Source organism: Eumetopias jubatus, unplaced genomic scaffold (assembly GCF_037043125.1).
Source record: "Eumetopias jubatus isolate StellerSeaLion01/CBP00866 unplaced genomic scaffold, mEumJub1_p1.0 scaffold_6, whole genome shotgun sequence".
Taxonomy (NCBI): Eukaryota; Metazoa; Chordata; class Mammalia; order Carnivora; family Otariidae; genus Eumetopias; species Eumetopias jubatus.
This window is the reverse complement of record NW_028274812.1, coordinates 50,083,638-50,098,171: the sequence shown is the minus strand read 5'-3', so window position 1 is coordinate 50,098,171 and position 14,534 is coordinate 50,083,638. Positions and strand designations below refer to the sequence as shown.

The following is a 14,534-nucleotide window of genomic DNA, read 5'->3' as shown; positions in this document are numbered from 1 at the left end:
TTGGTGGGTTTGCCAGGGCTTCTTTCATAAAATAACTCTACAGGCGAATTGTCTTTTTCCACCAGAAAATGAGCTCAGAATTTGGGAATGTACTTACATCTCTAAGGTAGCGTTCCATCCACTTAATGATATCAATGCCCCGGATTCTATCCTCAAATATGTCAATCTACAAGAAAAAGATGTGGGAGGTGGCTCTTAATGAGGAGCTTTCTCTAGATGCAGAGCAAGAGAAAATACAAGAGACTACATGCATTTAAGATTGGCAAAATTACGAATGATTTTGCAGGGAGGAACATGTAAGTCTAAAAAAGTCTAAAAAAACCAAAATACAGTTTTCTTAAAGTGTTCCCTATTTCAACATTAGTAGGCATTTAAGTATTTAATATCCATTATTAGGATATAGTGGTACACATCAAAATGTATCTTTGGCTACACAATAATGTTTTAAAAATCTCAGAGACATAGTAGACCAAGTTGGATATAAGCCAGCTATATATATGTGTGTGTGTGTGTGTGTGTGTGTGTGTATGTAATTTGAAAGGCTAACATGATATCATCCTGGAACATTTTAATGAATGTGTGGGGTGAGATACTGAGATACAATTCTGGCACTTTCCTTGCATTAGCCAGGTCGTTATTATGGTATTACGTCCAGTTTCGATCTATCCGTTTAAAAAGGATTGTATGAAACTTGGAGCAAATCCAAGCAACAGTCGAAAAAACAATTACTGAGATGGTGGGAAAAGGTTTACGATGAAAGTCAAGAAGCAGAACTCTTGGGCCTTGAAAAGACTGATATTAAATATCAAGTCTTCAAAGGAATATTTGAAGGGGAGAAAAACTAGTTATTTTCTATTTTTCAGAAGACCAAATAAGGCAGCCTTTCTGGGGCTCCGGCTTGTTGGGCAGCCAGAGAGTAATGTGCATGTGTACAAGGTGCTCTTGCTTAGAAGACGGATGCTATACTGGAATGGCTGACTCGGGAACAGTGTCCTCGAGGAGGGGTATATGATTCAGCCACACTGCTCTCAGATCAGTTGTCCTAAATGTCACTCCGCCATTTAAGACTGATCGAGTCCTAACCATTCGGTAAGCTCTCCAGGCCATCTACCTCTTTTCTTCACGTGTCCTGTCTACTTTACTCCCGGGCACCCTGAAAGCATAGCACAAGCCTCCCCGCTCTGTGAATCCTCCCTACACGCTAACTTCCTCGTGCTCACCTCACCCGCCTCTGCCCCATTGTGACCAGTGGCCCTGGACAGTTAACACATTATTATAACATCCTTTCATTTGCTAAATGTCTCGTGTATGTCTGCCTTACCTCTTCATCCTGACTCTACTCTTCCTGTGCAGTGAGAAAGTGCCTCGAGTACACCAAACTGTCAGACACATACAGTACGTCAGGCAAGTTCAGAATATGTTTCTTTACTGATGGAACATCAAAAATGGAATGGCTTTCCTTTTGGCTTGGATGATTCCTGTTTTAAAATGTCAGATGGCTGGGCGCCTGGGTGGCTCAGTTGGTTGGGTGACTGCCTTCGGCTCAGGTCATGATCCTGGAGTCCCGGGATCGAGTCCCATATCGGGCTCCCTGCTAAGCAGGGAGTCTGCTTCTCCCTCTGACCCTCCCCCCTCTCATGTGCTCTCTCTCTCTCTCATTCTCGCTCTCTCAAATAAATAAATAAAATCTTAAAAAAAAAATAAAATAAAATGTCAGATGGCCAGTGACCACATGGTATGTACCACATACATGAGGTAATCTTGAGAAAGCTTGTGTGGCATTCTGTGAGTGGATTGGTAACCCCCTTCTATTATATGAGACAGAAGCAATATAACGTCGGGGTTGAGAAGAAACAGACAGCTGGACTCTCTTCTTGGTCTACTCTTGGCTTCTGCACTTCCTACTTGTATAACTTTTAAAACATCACTGAAACTCTCTAAGTCTTATTATCTTTATTTGTAATATGTGGTTAACAAACCTACTTCCCAGGATGGTTGTGAGGATTAAAACAATTGGACATGGCAATATCATAATGCCGGGCTTGAAGTTAATTACTCAATAAATGGTTATTTTAATTGTTAACCCAGCACCTAAATTATTTCTTGCTACTGAGGTGGGCCTTCTGGGAGGCAGAATATGCTGGATTGTCTTTCCAGATCTCCACCAAAGTCCATAGCTTCTGTACACAGCCACTGTTACAGGCCAAATTGTGTCCCCCCCCATTCATTATTTGAAGTCTTAACCCCCCACTGTCTCAGTGTGACTGTATTTGGAGATAGAGCCTTTAAAGATTTAATTAACGTGAAATGGGGTCCTCTGGGTGGGCCCTGATCCAACATGGCTGGTGTCTTTAGAAAAGGAGATTAAGACGCACGGAGCAAAGACCCCGTGAAGACATAGGAAGAAGGTGGCCATCTACAAGCCGAGGAAGAGGCCCAGAATGAAACCAATCCTGACGACACCTTAATCTTGGACACGTCCAGCCTCCAGAACTATGTGGAAATACATATCTATTGTCTTTATAGCGGCCCTAGCAAACCAATACAGCCTCCTTCTTCAGGTTGTAACCACTGTTCCCTTGTCTCTTCAGACCTAGGGGTGGTAGCAACTCCCGCTTTTGCTAGTCCCAGGATAGTGCTCTGTTCCCTGTGGATTTCTTAAAATTTACCTAGAGCTTTGAAAATTGTCCTTTCATTAAACTTCCCTTAGATTACCCATTAAGTGTTTTATTTTTCCTACTAAGGGGCTCTTAATGTATCAATATAGTAACCTAACTGTCCAGGGTGGGGCTCTGTGATTCTACTATAAGGCTTCATAGTGATCAGGATCAAGGACAGACTTAAATTATGTCTAAGTAGCCCCTGATTGGTAAGGTCATAAAAACGTATCCTCTTTTCCAGGGGCAATCTGTATGCTTATTTGGAAATGACCAAAAGTAGGATCTTTTCTGAAATGTTGGCCTTATGACCTGCAATTTGATTTTATGTCGTGGTTGCCACAGTGCTTTCTTATTTCAGAAATGAGAAACTGAAATGTTGGTTCCTATGCAGTCACTAAGTTGGAATGTATAAATTGTATACATTTTAAACTTGCGGACACTCCCATTAGAAAAAGTATAGGATAAAGAAAAAATTCAATAAAAACTGTTAAATAATGCCAAGCAATCATTAAAATAGACATTTCATTATTATCTCTCTTTTTTTTTTATCCTTCAACATTGCTATTCATGGTTGTTTTCCTTAATTTTTCACCACTCTCTAGAATTCACTGTCACTAAATGCCCCAAGGGGGCCTCTGGGAAGGAAAAGATGTGATCTCAGTGTTTTAGGAAAGCCAGCCCTTGGAGTGGCCTCTGGTGGCATTTTATTTATCCTACAGAAGAGCGTACATGACTAAGCTGTGCTGTTGGAAGGCACTGCAGGGAAACTTGGGGAGTGTGTGCTTCCTGAGATTCCTTGAGCCAAGATCACAGTGCGCCACAGGCCTGGGTTGTCTACCTCCCCTGGAACTAGACTAGACCAGCTGAGAACCTGGCCGTGGAGTCCTTGTCCGGAGAGCCGTGGCCCCATCAAGGTGTGGAAGGCAGCTGGGCACAGTGGGCCTTGTACTTCAGGCCTCACCGCCCAGGGCCCCACAGAAGGACCTGGTACAATAAGCAGGTGGCCTGGGGGAAGCCTGCAGCCTCCTGCACCACAGGAATCGCAGCCAAAGCAGTCGTGCTTGGTGAAAAAGGGCAAAGGTCTGAAGTGCAGCAAGGGCCCAGGATTTGCTTCAGGCCAGGGGCCACGCTGCATTTGTGGTCTGGCTGTTTGGAGGTACTCAGAATCGCTCAAAAAACATGCAAGAAATAAGTGCCAGAGCCTCTGGATAGCTTAAAACCTGGAAAATAATTACCTCCATCCATGAGCATTTAGTTCATAATCCCGTAACTCAAATAATATAGCTTGAAACCTCAACAGTTATTTATATTTTTTTCTCCCTTTGTTTTTCTTCTCATTGTACTCACTTTAATCGTTCAGCCTTCTCTCGAGATAAAATACTTACTGCAGTTTGGAAGCCATTTACCAACAAGAAGTTCACGAATTTCACCACCTCCATGGCTGTGTCCATAGAATAGGTGATAAAGACTTTCCCTAAGAGAGATTTTTCGCATTTATTAGAAACTAGTCAGATTATTCTATTCCGAACACTTGCAAATTGTATGTGATGTCTTTTGTCTTTCTAGAATAATAAAGTAAAACTTTGGGATGGGGGTGGTCTGAGGGCTTATGCCGGCAGCTGGGAGAATTGCTGTCCTCAGGACATGGACGCACAGGCCCCAAGAGGCCAAGAGGCCAAGAGGCAGGGGGTCTGTCTAAGGGGGGTGCAGACTGCCCAGTGTGCAGGAAAAGAAGAATTCTGGCAGCCTGAGACAAACCAAGGAGATCTGCTGAAAAACCACGTGAGGCATTAACAAAATCCATCACCCAGAACCCGCAGGTCCTTGAGATCATGCCACCTCCTGGTTTCTTAGAGACACTTGGCACTGTGCCTAAGGAATACTCTCGCAGCAGGTCAAGAAGCTGAACCTTGCTAAGGGGCCACCCAGCAGTGTCCTCTTTTGATCTCATGATGCTCTCTGTTGCCCTGAACTCTTGCTTGACAAGAGCAATTAGGGGAGAGGGAGGAAGTGGTTCCTTACCCCCTCCTGCCCTTTCTCCACTCACTGGTGGGAGAAAGGTCAGGCGGTTGGGGTACATGAAAGCAGAAATGTTATAGGAACGTCAGCGGCTTGAAGGACAGATGCCACCTCTGGGCATCCAGCATCACTGACTCCCTGCCTCCTCCCTAGGTCAGCCTGGAGCCACCGATGGCATTGTGCCCATGAGCCTGACCCAGTCAGGACGCGAACCAATGTTTTCTCAGGCTAAACTCTTGTGGGAAATTATCTGGCTAGCATGTTAATGTGACAGATGAATAATCCCTGTGTGTTGGCTTTTAGTCTTGAATGGACAGGCTCAATCTCAGGAAGTCCCTGGGGCAGAGAGTGGAGAAGAAAGGAAGGCTAGAGAGAAAATATAAGTGTGTGTATATTCATCTATGCTTGGGCTCTGGTTTTTTTTTTGAAATAGATATCTCAAATAGAAGTGTGTACAATGGTCATATTGACTCATTTCAAACAGCCAGGCATATTGAGAGCACTCAATGTATCCTTAACACCTACTATTCAACCAACTCCTGTGTAAGAATTTTAGGACTCCTTTATAGTGAGATAAATATGATAAATATGATCTATAGACTGACATCAGGGTTCTATCCTATGCAAGGCAGCATCCATTCTCCAGAAATACTCAGGATTAAAATGTGTAAGATTTTGGGCGCCTGGGTGGCTCAGTCGTTAAGCGTCTGCCTTCGGCTCAGGTCATGATCCCAGGATCCTGGGATGGAGCCCCGCATCGGGCTCCCTGCTCAGCGGGAAGCCTGCTTCTCCCTCTCCCACTCCTCCTACTTGTGTTCCCTCTCGCGCTGTCTCTCTCTCTCTCTGTCAAATAAATAAATAAAATCTTTAAATAAATAAATAAATAAATAAAATGTGTAAGATTTTAAGAAGATTAAAAAAATTTTTTGAATGATAAACAACAGTGGATCTTTGCCATAGAAACCTTCCAGAGTCCTAAATGACTAGAGAGCACAGATTCCCTGGATGGGAGTTAGCAAATGCAAAAGGCTTGATTTTCATATTTGGTTCAAAGAGGCACCCAGATTTGTAAAGGGCTTCTCAGAATTACCTGAGCTTCTCTAGCAAGCACAACAGAATATAAGAATTTCACAAGTAGTGGCTGCTTTTGTAAGATTTCTGGAACTTACTGTCCTGACTGACCTTAACATGAGACCATTTTGGTGATATTTCAACATTTCTGGTTCTGGCTGCAAAATATGGAAAAAGAATCATCACCTGACACTTAGTCGAATGTTTCTTTAAATAAAAGGCTTAGTTTGCATTTGGTTGTAAATCAGTATGGAGAATGTGAGACCACTTTTTCCAAACAAGATTGCTCACTCCTACAGGAAATGACCTCGTTCTTGATGGCTGCGGCTAATTTATGGCGAAACGCTAGGTCCCTGGCCAACACCACACGGACATCCAGTCAATTTACCCAGGGACTAGTCCACTCACGACCATCATTTAGAAGAGAGAAGCATTGGGATTGTCATTGGAGTATATGCTGAAGAAAATCTTGTGGTAAGCATTTTGTGAGGATTGCTGGTAGTGTCAGAATCACTGAAAACATCCATACAAAATGCTGGTTACTTTTTTTGGTGAAAAGTAAGGAAGTAAAATTTATTTCCCAAGATTATGAGTGAATAATCATCAAGTACTCTGAAAGTATAAGACCTGACAAAAAGAAGGAAAAACAACATTGCAAACAACTTACGTAACTCTTCTGGCAAATTGCTTGTTTTCAGAGTCCCTCTGGCTGGAAGGTTACTAAGGGGTCTAGGGACAGCAGCTGGGGATGGAGCCTGGGGACCTAGGGCTCTCAGCTCTGCAGGACACTCCAAGGACTCCTCAGGAACTCCAGCTCGATGAGGTGGCTGGTTATACTGTTGGTCCCTGGAAAAGAATACATTTATAGTCAAATTTTCATTTTGTACAAAGGCAAACCCGGAGGGACAGAAAGCCTTTGAGATACCAGTGAGCTAGCTCTCTCCTCTGCCTCCGTTTCTTTTCTGGGCCAGAAGGACGAGGGTTGCTTCATTTAAGTTAAGTCAGTAAGTAATTCGGCTGGCTGCCACATGTAAGGACCCATGTTAGGGGTCGAAAGAGGGAGCTTGATTCGATTTCTCCATTCAAGGACTGTCTAATTGGGAAGATAAGTGGTATGTACAAGGCAGACATGGTCACCAATAAAAGTAGTATGATGGGTGATATACAGGGTTGGTGTTATAGGCATTCAGATAAAAAGGCAGGACTTTTAACTCATGATAGATAACATTTAATTATGTATCAAAAGGTAGAAAAGGCCTTGCAGGTTTAAAGTATGTTGTTGCTAATATATGGATGAAAATCTGATTTTGAAGACCCGTCAGAGAAGTTTCTACCACATTGTTCTATGGCATCTTTCTTATTTTTTTGGTTGCCGGTATTCCCATGAACGTCGTGCTGAGAACTGCCAGATGCCCTTGTGGGAGATTTGGAAAGCCGAAAGAAGTGGAAACCATGCTTCGGCCACTTCTGCGGTTTCTGTCGAAAAGTGCTGCCGTGAGGTGCTGAGTTCCTCAGGAGGCATCCCAGTGTCCCTTTACCAGCCTCCCGTGTCAAGGTGAGGGCAGAGGCATCCATTTTGGGCCAGTGCAGATCTAGCAGGTGCAGAATGGGTCCAATCGTTGCAGCGATGGTGGCTTCCTGATTCTGGATTGTACTATGGCAGCATGGCCTCGAACCGAGTGTTCTCTGGCGGCTTTCTGATCTTCTGCTTCTCTCCCTGTGATGGAGGAAGGAGCTTCTTCGGCGTCCCGTTCTGTGGGGCTGCTCTGGGCTCTTTCCTGGAAGCCTGGCCTAAAGCTTGCTCCTCCGGCCTCCAACAATTCTGTAAGTGCCCACTCCTCTATGTCAAATCCCTTCCGCTGAAAATAACTAGAGTTGTTTCTGGTTTCTGTCACTGAATCCTGACTGATAGGGGGGCTAACACTGCGTCTATAAGGTTTTATTTCTTAAAAAAAAACTCTGAAGGACGTGTGGCAATATGTTAACATTTTAAAAATCTAGGGAGTGGAAACCTGGATATTTGTTATTTATTGTAGGTTTGAGATTGTTTTATATTCTAAATTTTAAAAACTGTTTTGATTTCCAAATTGATGTGTATCTGCCCAGTTTTTATAGATTATTGCATATGCTTATATTTTTACCCAAAAGAGTAAGAAAAATTTTGAAAGTCTTATGCAACGGGATTTAAAATAAAATTACACAGAATCTCAAGTGTACTATATTTCTGAAGTGTGAATGTTTGAGGAAATTATTTTTGTTTTACGTTTTTACTAATATATAGAAAAACAATCCCTATAAAATATGCCCTCATCTAATGGGGACCCAGTTCCATATCCTTTTTGCATTAAATTCCTTTATACCGAAAGTTGCTTGGTTGTTATAGAAAACAATTGCTCATTTGATTAAAAAAAAATGTTAAAGCTTTGGTAATGTCAAAAAACTTCCATGTAAAAACAATATCATGGCTATTAATGACAGAGTAAAGTTTCTGTGTCAAGGTTTGCTTTCAAATTTATCACTAAGAGGAGGATTAGCTTCATTACCTGAACTTATTTTTCATTATCCTAAAATGATAAAATAAATCCAAGGAGACCATAGCAGGCTTAAATTGATGTTACCAAAGCAATTCTTCTGTACTAACTTCACAATTCTTCTGTAAATCTGAAAATATTTCAAAATAAATGTTTATTTAAAAAATTACTGTTGCGGGTGCCTGGGTGGCTCAGATGGTTAAGCGTCTGCCTTCGGCTCAGGTCATGATCCCAGAGTCCTGGGATCGAGTCCCGCATCGGGCTCCCTGCTCCTCGGGAGCCTGCTTCGCCCTCTGCCTCTCTCTCTCTCTCTCTCTCTCTCTCTCTGTCTCTCATGAATAAATAAAAATCTTTAAAAAAAAAAAAAAATTACTGTTGCCTCCCCTATCCAATGCCAGTGGACATGTTTCCATAAAGATGCTTAAGTTTTGTTTTTTTTCTTGGACTTGTAGATATTTCTTATGCAAGAGTACTTATCTGGTTGTAAAATCACATTTTCCTGATTTCATTATTTAAACTCCATGACACTTTTTAAAGTTTATTTATTTAAGTAAACTCTACACCCAACATGGGGCTTGAAGTCACAACCCTGAAATCAAGAGTCGCATGATTCTCCAACCGAGCCAGCCAGGTACCCCAAACTCTGTAATTTTGTTCTCAAAAAATAAGGGCTCTGTCAGAAAGGAAAATCTGAGAATGTATGGGCTTTTGAGGAAAGGGGGAAGCAGGCACGTGCCTTATCTGCCATCGTAAATAGAATGCCCTTTTCTTCTTTTAATGAACTTTCTGAGCTAATTACCAACTTCTGCATTTCTGAAAAATCTGCTTTAAAAGGACCTTTGTATCTCATTCTAGTCTCAAAACAGAATGTAATTTTACTTTGAGTGATATATAAAAATTGTGCTTGAGCAAGAGCAAACATTTCATCTACTCTTCAATTTTGTCTTAAATTAAGGAGTTCCATTTCTAGGAGTTCTTCCTCTGTATTTTAGATCCATAAATTAAGAGAAGAGGAGAACGTGAAGACGAGGCAAAGGAGAACAATGAGAGGAGACATGACCGAAGGCTAGACAACCGGTCTGGTCAAGCAAAGCCAGAAATGGTTTTCTGGAAGACGTATCGGCAAGACCTAATAATGGCACTCCATACGTGTGGGTGCTTATATTACAAAAGAAAACAATGGGCTTTTTAAAGTTGCTACTGAGAGCTAATTGAATTTAAAATTTCAAAGTAAGACATGGGTTTAAACAGGTGTAGAAACTAGGGATATAAGCATGAGTTTCCTAGTGGTGGAAGTCAGTCACAGTAAAAACAAAAATCTATTTCTGGGCTAAAAGGCCAGGTGACTTGAGAGTAAAAGGAGTGCGTGTCCCTTGGCATCTTAAGAGCCTTTCCTTCAAGAGAATTTTGACGAGTCACCAGCGACTTTAATGTATCTGGTTAAGAGATGCTTGTCCACCAGCTGCCATTTCCTCCTGACTTGAAGAGTCTATTCCCCCGCGGGGCTCGGTCACTAGCCTGGGTCGCACACCAACAGAGAGGTGTGTTACACCTCGATCCCATTGGCATCATTCTTTTTCCCACTAAAAAATGTCTGAAAGTTGGCCCTGTCATAGTATACCTCGGGAGCCCTGGGGAGGAGTTGTCTCTTTGTGCAGGCCTCTGGTCTTGGTTCCAGGGGCTGGGGTAGTTCAGGACAACCTTTTGCACAGGGTGCGGGCCCCTCACGCTGGCTCCAGGGACGGGCTGCCCGCACACAGCTGGCTGGACCACTTGCTGGTAGGCTGCTCGAGGGTGGTCGTGGCCACCTGTAGGTGAAGACAGCAAAATGAACGGGGCAGAATGACTCTAGGGCCTTTGTGTGAAAGCAGAAGCACACTGCCAATTTTTGTCTCCATACTGTGGGTTTCAGATATCAGTTACCACCTCTGTAATGCTTGCCATATTTCTGTACTATTATTTACTTGATTGTTTTCATTAAATTGAGTCATTTTTCCCTAAATAAAAACATCTGTGAAATCACGAGTTTGGTGTTCTAATTGGAAAGCACAGAGCTCCACACAGGCCTCTGTTTTAATAAGATACTTAGGATAATCCAACCACGAAAAACTCTCACACCACCATTCTGACCATAATTTTCCAAGTTTCTAGAATCCAAGGCTAGGAGAAATTATCTCCATGATAGATAGAGAATCGCTACTCTCTTCTTTCCTTCCCCCAAGGGGACACAACACACACACACACACACACACACACACACACACACACGCTCACACATGCTCACACACACATATACCATTCCCTTAGGAAGAAGTAAATGAATGATGAAACTTGGCTCATACCTCTGGGAAGTAGCTAACTGGTTGGCAACACCTCCCAACTTTCTTGGTCTTCTCTTGTTAAAGCCTACATGCACTTGGGGCCACGGCAGTTAGAAAAGGGCAGGCCCCGGGGCACAGACAGGGCTGGTGATGACTTATGTGCACATGTAACCTACAAGAAAGTGGGTCCCAGCCAGGCCCTGGAGCAGCAGGGTCCCCAGGGAAGAGGGGCAGCCTGCCTGACCAGGTGAAAGAAGAGAACTGAAGGCCAGAGGAGGGATGCAGAGAAACCAGGCAGGGGGAGTGAGGAAGCCCCTCAGGGACCTGCCCAGGCCCCAAGGGGCTCAAGTGGGAAATCTAAGCTGTAAGTGTGCAGATGCGCCTTAGGGATGGGTCTAGCCTACAGAGGGGTTGGAGAGAGCTGAGTGGATAAACTGCAAAATAAACCATGAGTACCTCCTCGCGATCCACGCTCCGCCACCTCTGCCCAAGAAGCCGGGTGATCAGGAAGCAGAGCTGGTTACATCAAGTCTACAAACAGCAGAGCTGTTTTTCAAAACAACACGTATTGGTCTTTATTCTTTTTCTGATAATAATAATAAGAAGAGAATGTTTGCTGGGGCACCTGGGTGACTCAGTCGTAAAGCGTCTGCCTTCAGCTCAGGTCGTGATCCCAGGGTTCTGGGATCAAGCCCCGCATCAGGCTCCCTACTCAGCGGGAAGTCTGCTTCTCCCTCTCCCACTCCCCCTGCTTGTGTTCCCTCTCTCGCTGTCAAATAAATAAAATCTTAAAAAATAATAATAATAATGTTTGCTTGCTGTGAAGGTAGGATACATGCAGGAAGGTAGAGCAAAATAAAACTAGCAAGCAAGCAAGCAAGTCACAGACAAGGTAGGTTGGAACCAGAATGTGGGGGGGTGAGAACATGGCTGGGAATTTTATTCTTGGTTTGGCAGTCAGCAGCCCTGGATGTTTTCAGGGGGAACGATAGCCTCAAGTGTAGACAGAAAACAAATAATGTGCATCTTCACTGCCTCCAGGTCTCCACTGCCTGACTCAGGCAACTTGGCTGGGTGACCCTGGAAATGTGGCCAAGCCAGTCTCTCAACCATGGTCAGGTTCACCGGGTTCAAGCTATTGTCTGCTTTGACACAGGACACCAGCCAGGTCCCTCCTATCACCTCTCTAATCCAGGCTGTCTCCTGGCCCTGCCCATTATGCCTCCCAGCAACTGCTTAGGGCTGGTCTTGATGTTGGGGGCTTAGAGAAGGGGAGGGGGGTGAAGGGATGTTCCTGGATCTATCTCAGCTCCCTGGCTGATAAAGGAGACCGGGACTTGGAGAGCACCTCCACGAGTGGGGACCTAGGACTGCATGACAAGATATACCCCACAGATTTTGCTCTTACTGCCATTCCGGGGCAGGTCGCATATATGCCAAGGGGTCCAATGGCCAGGTAGAATTTCAGGACAGGGGCACCTGGGTGGCTCAGTCGGTTAAGTGGTTGCCTTTGGCTCAGGTCATGATCCCAGGGTCCTGGGATCGAGCCCTACATCGGGGTCCCTGCTCAGCGGGAAGCCTGCTTCTCTCTCTCCCTCTGTCTGCTGCTCTGCCTACTTATACTCTATCTCTCTGTTAAATAAATAAAAATCTTAAAAAAAAAAAAAAAGAATTTCAGGACAACAGGGCAGGTGGTTACTACTGCTCCTTTTCCCTAGAAAAGGGAAAAAGTACCACGGCCATCAGGTCCCCAGGCGTGGGCCAGCCCTGCTTTTAGAGGAGGCTTGTATGAGTGGACCATTTACAAAACCAGCTGCAGCTACAACCCTCCGGAGATCTCCCCTTGCACTTAAAATCCTCCTTGCATGATCGGGTCCCTGCCCTTGACCTTAGGCCCTCGTATGCTCTCCCAAGCTCACCAAGCCCCAGCTACCCTGGTCATCTTTCTGCTTGAACACCCCAAGCTTGTCCCTCACTCTGGGACCGTGAGATGGCCATCCTCTCTGCCTAGCATGTTCTCGCACTCTATCTTTACAGACCAACTTCTTGTCGTTCTGGCCTCAGCTCCCACACTAGCCTGTTCAGAGGGGCCCACCCCCTCACCCAGTTGCCTTAATCTATCCCCCCGATTTTATTTTCTTCATAGTGCTTATCATGTATATGAGTAAGCATGACCCTTACTTGTCAACTTTTGGTCTCCCTTCCCTACTAGCATCGAAGGTCTGTGAACAGAGATTGCGTGCTCTCAAAGCCAACTTCCCACACCCAGAAAAAGAGAAGCCATGAGACCGGCTACTTATCTGCAGTCCACTTTGGTCTTTTTTCTCCAGTGTCTCCCTCCACAAGTAGAAAGGAGAAAGACAAGGTAAAAGAGGAGAAACTTTGCCAGTGGCCTCGAAAGTTTTTAATGTTTGCAACCATTTTTGCTTCCCATATCCATTAATAAGTGGCTAATAAAGGTTTTATTTGCTTTAAAAGGACCACCAGGCTCTAATCATAGGGTTTGTTTCTTTTCCAGAGAGCGGATGTTAGTGCTCTTAATCAAAAGCCTTTGAATCAAGGTCATGTGATTTCTAACAGATTATTTCCCGCACAACATGTTTTTGTCTCATAGCAACAAATCGTGTCATTAAAATCAGTAAGGCATGTGGGCTAAGGTTTGATTAGCTGTAACTTTCATTTCTGAAATGGCCACCTGCGGTAAAAACCTACACCGGTTTCCACAAGCAGATGAAAATGATCCACCTTACCAATTTTTAAGAATTGACAATAGAGTCCTCTATGCTGGGCTTTGATTGGTTAAAACAAAGAAATATTGAACACCAGAGGGTCAATCAAAAACAAGCTTTCCCTTTCTTGAGTGAAATTTTGTTGTGTGGAGAATTGGCTAAATGCAAACGTTTATCAGGTAAACGAGGATCTTTTCATTGCTCACGTTTTAATCCTTCCGTTCCACGATTTTGACCAAACCTTGCTCGTCTAGTTGGGTACTCTCTATAGAATCGTGGCTTTCATTTATTGAACACTCACGACATGCCAGATACTGTACTAAGTTTCTTATTTGGGATTATAGAGTTCAATTTTCTGTTTTCCTAAAGAAGTTTAACTTAGAATAAAATCCAATTCCCTACCCTGGTCCTTTCGGCCTTCACCTTCTGGCGTCGCTCACCTTGCTCCAGGCCCCCTGGCTTGCTTTTGGTGCCTTCACTACACCGAGCTCCTTGCTTCCTTCACTTTCTCATCCTTCAGATTTCAGCTCAGCTGTGTCCTTTTAAAGAGGTCTCCTCTTGCCATCCTACTAATGTCTAACACCCAGTTTCTTCCTGCATAGCACTTAAACCTTGTTGTTTTGTTCGCTGGTTTCTGTCTGGCTCTCTAGGAGACTGAACTCCACGGAGACAGGACCGCAAGTGTTTTATCACCGTACACCCAGTGCCTAGCATAGGACTGGGGAAATATTTGTTGGACAAATTGATAAATGCATGGACAAGTTCTGTGGCCAAGTCCCACTGACCTCCCCCCCCACTTCCACAAGACCATTAAAGATGGCCTTTCCAAGGCTTGCTATCGCAAAGGCCGTACTCATGATTGGGGATTACTCCTTTCCCCAGGAGGCAGGGAACAGAACTTCTTCTTATTCATTCAACAAATATTTGTTGAACCTCTGTTGCTAGCCATGCAGTGAACATAGATAAATAGGATACAGTTTCTTTGAGTAGCTCAAAATAGATAAAGAGAAAATCTGTGTGTCTGTGGGTGTCTGTTTTGAAACACAAACCCGTTAGTATGTGAGAAGGGGAGGCGTGCAAGTCGGCAGTCACCTACTTGGTAGACTTAAGAATTTCTGCCCCAAAATATCTCCCCCACCGGCTTGTCCTCAGTGCCTAAAATTCCATCAAGAGAATTTATTCTGCAGGAGCCTGGAGGATAGA

The 14,534-nt window shown here is 44.0% G+C and overlaps 1 protein-coding gene and 1 long non-coding RNA gene across 4 annotated transcripts in view; one reads left to right on the top strand and one right to left on the bottom strand.

The window, feature by feature from the left end:
• The window catches only part of LOC114209908 (uncharacterized), a 92,852-nt gene extending 82,549 nt beyond the window's left edge, over positions 1-10,303 (top strand). Inside the window, exons 1-3 of one of the 2 annotated variants that reach the window (XR_015768317.1) lie at positions 524-1,089; positions 6,050-7,305; positions 9,274-10,303. This is a non-coding gene — a long non-coding RNA (uncharacterized LOC114209908). Of the gene's footprint in view, positions 1-523; positions 1,090-6,049; positions 7,306-9,273 lie in introns of those variants that run through there. The other variant, XR_015768316.1, reaches the window with a different exon arrangement.
• Positions 1-14,534, bottom strand: part of TRAF3IP2 (TRAF3 interacting protein 2) — a 41,201-nt gene that overhangs the window by 7,219 nt on the left and 19,448 nt on the right. For both annotated transcript variants that reach the window (XM_028104146.2, XM_088023888.1), the window contains exons 3-6: positions 9,903-10,089; positions 6,418-6,596; positions 4,046-4,134; positions 98-166 (exon numbers count right to left, since the gene is read on the bottom strand). In XM_028104146.2, coding sequence (XP_027959947.1) covers positions 98-166; positions 4,046-4,134; positions 6,418-6,596; positions 9,903-10,089 — 524 coding nt within the window. The remainder of the gene's footprint in view (positions 1-97; positions 167-4,045; positions 4,135-6,417; positions 6,597-9,902; positions 10,090-14,534) is intronic.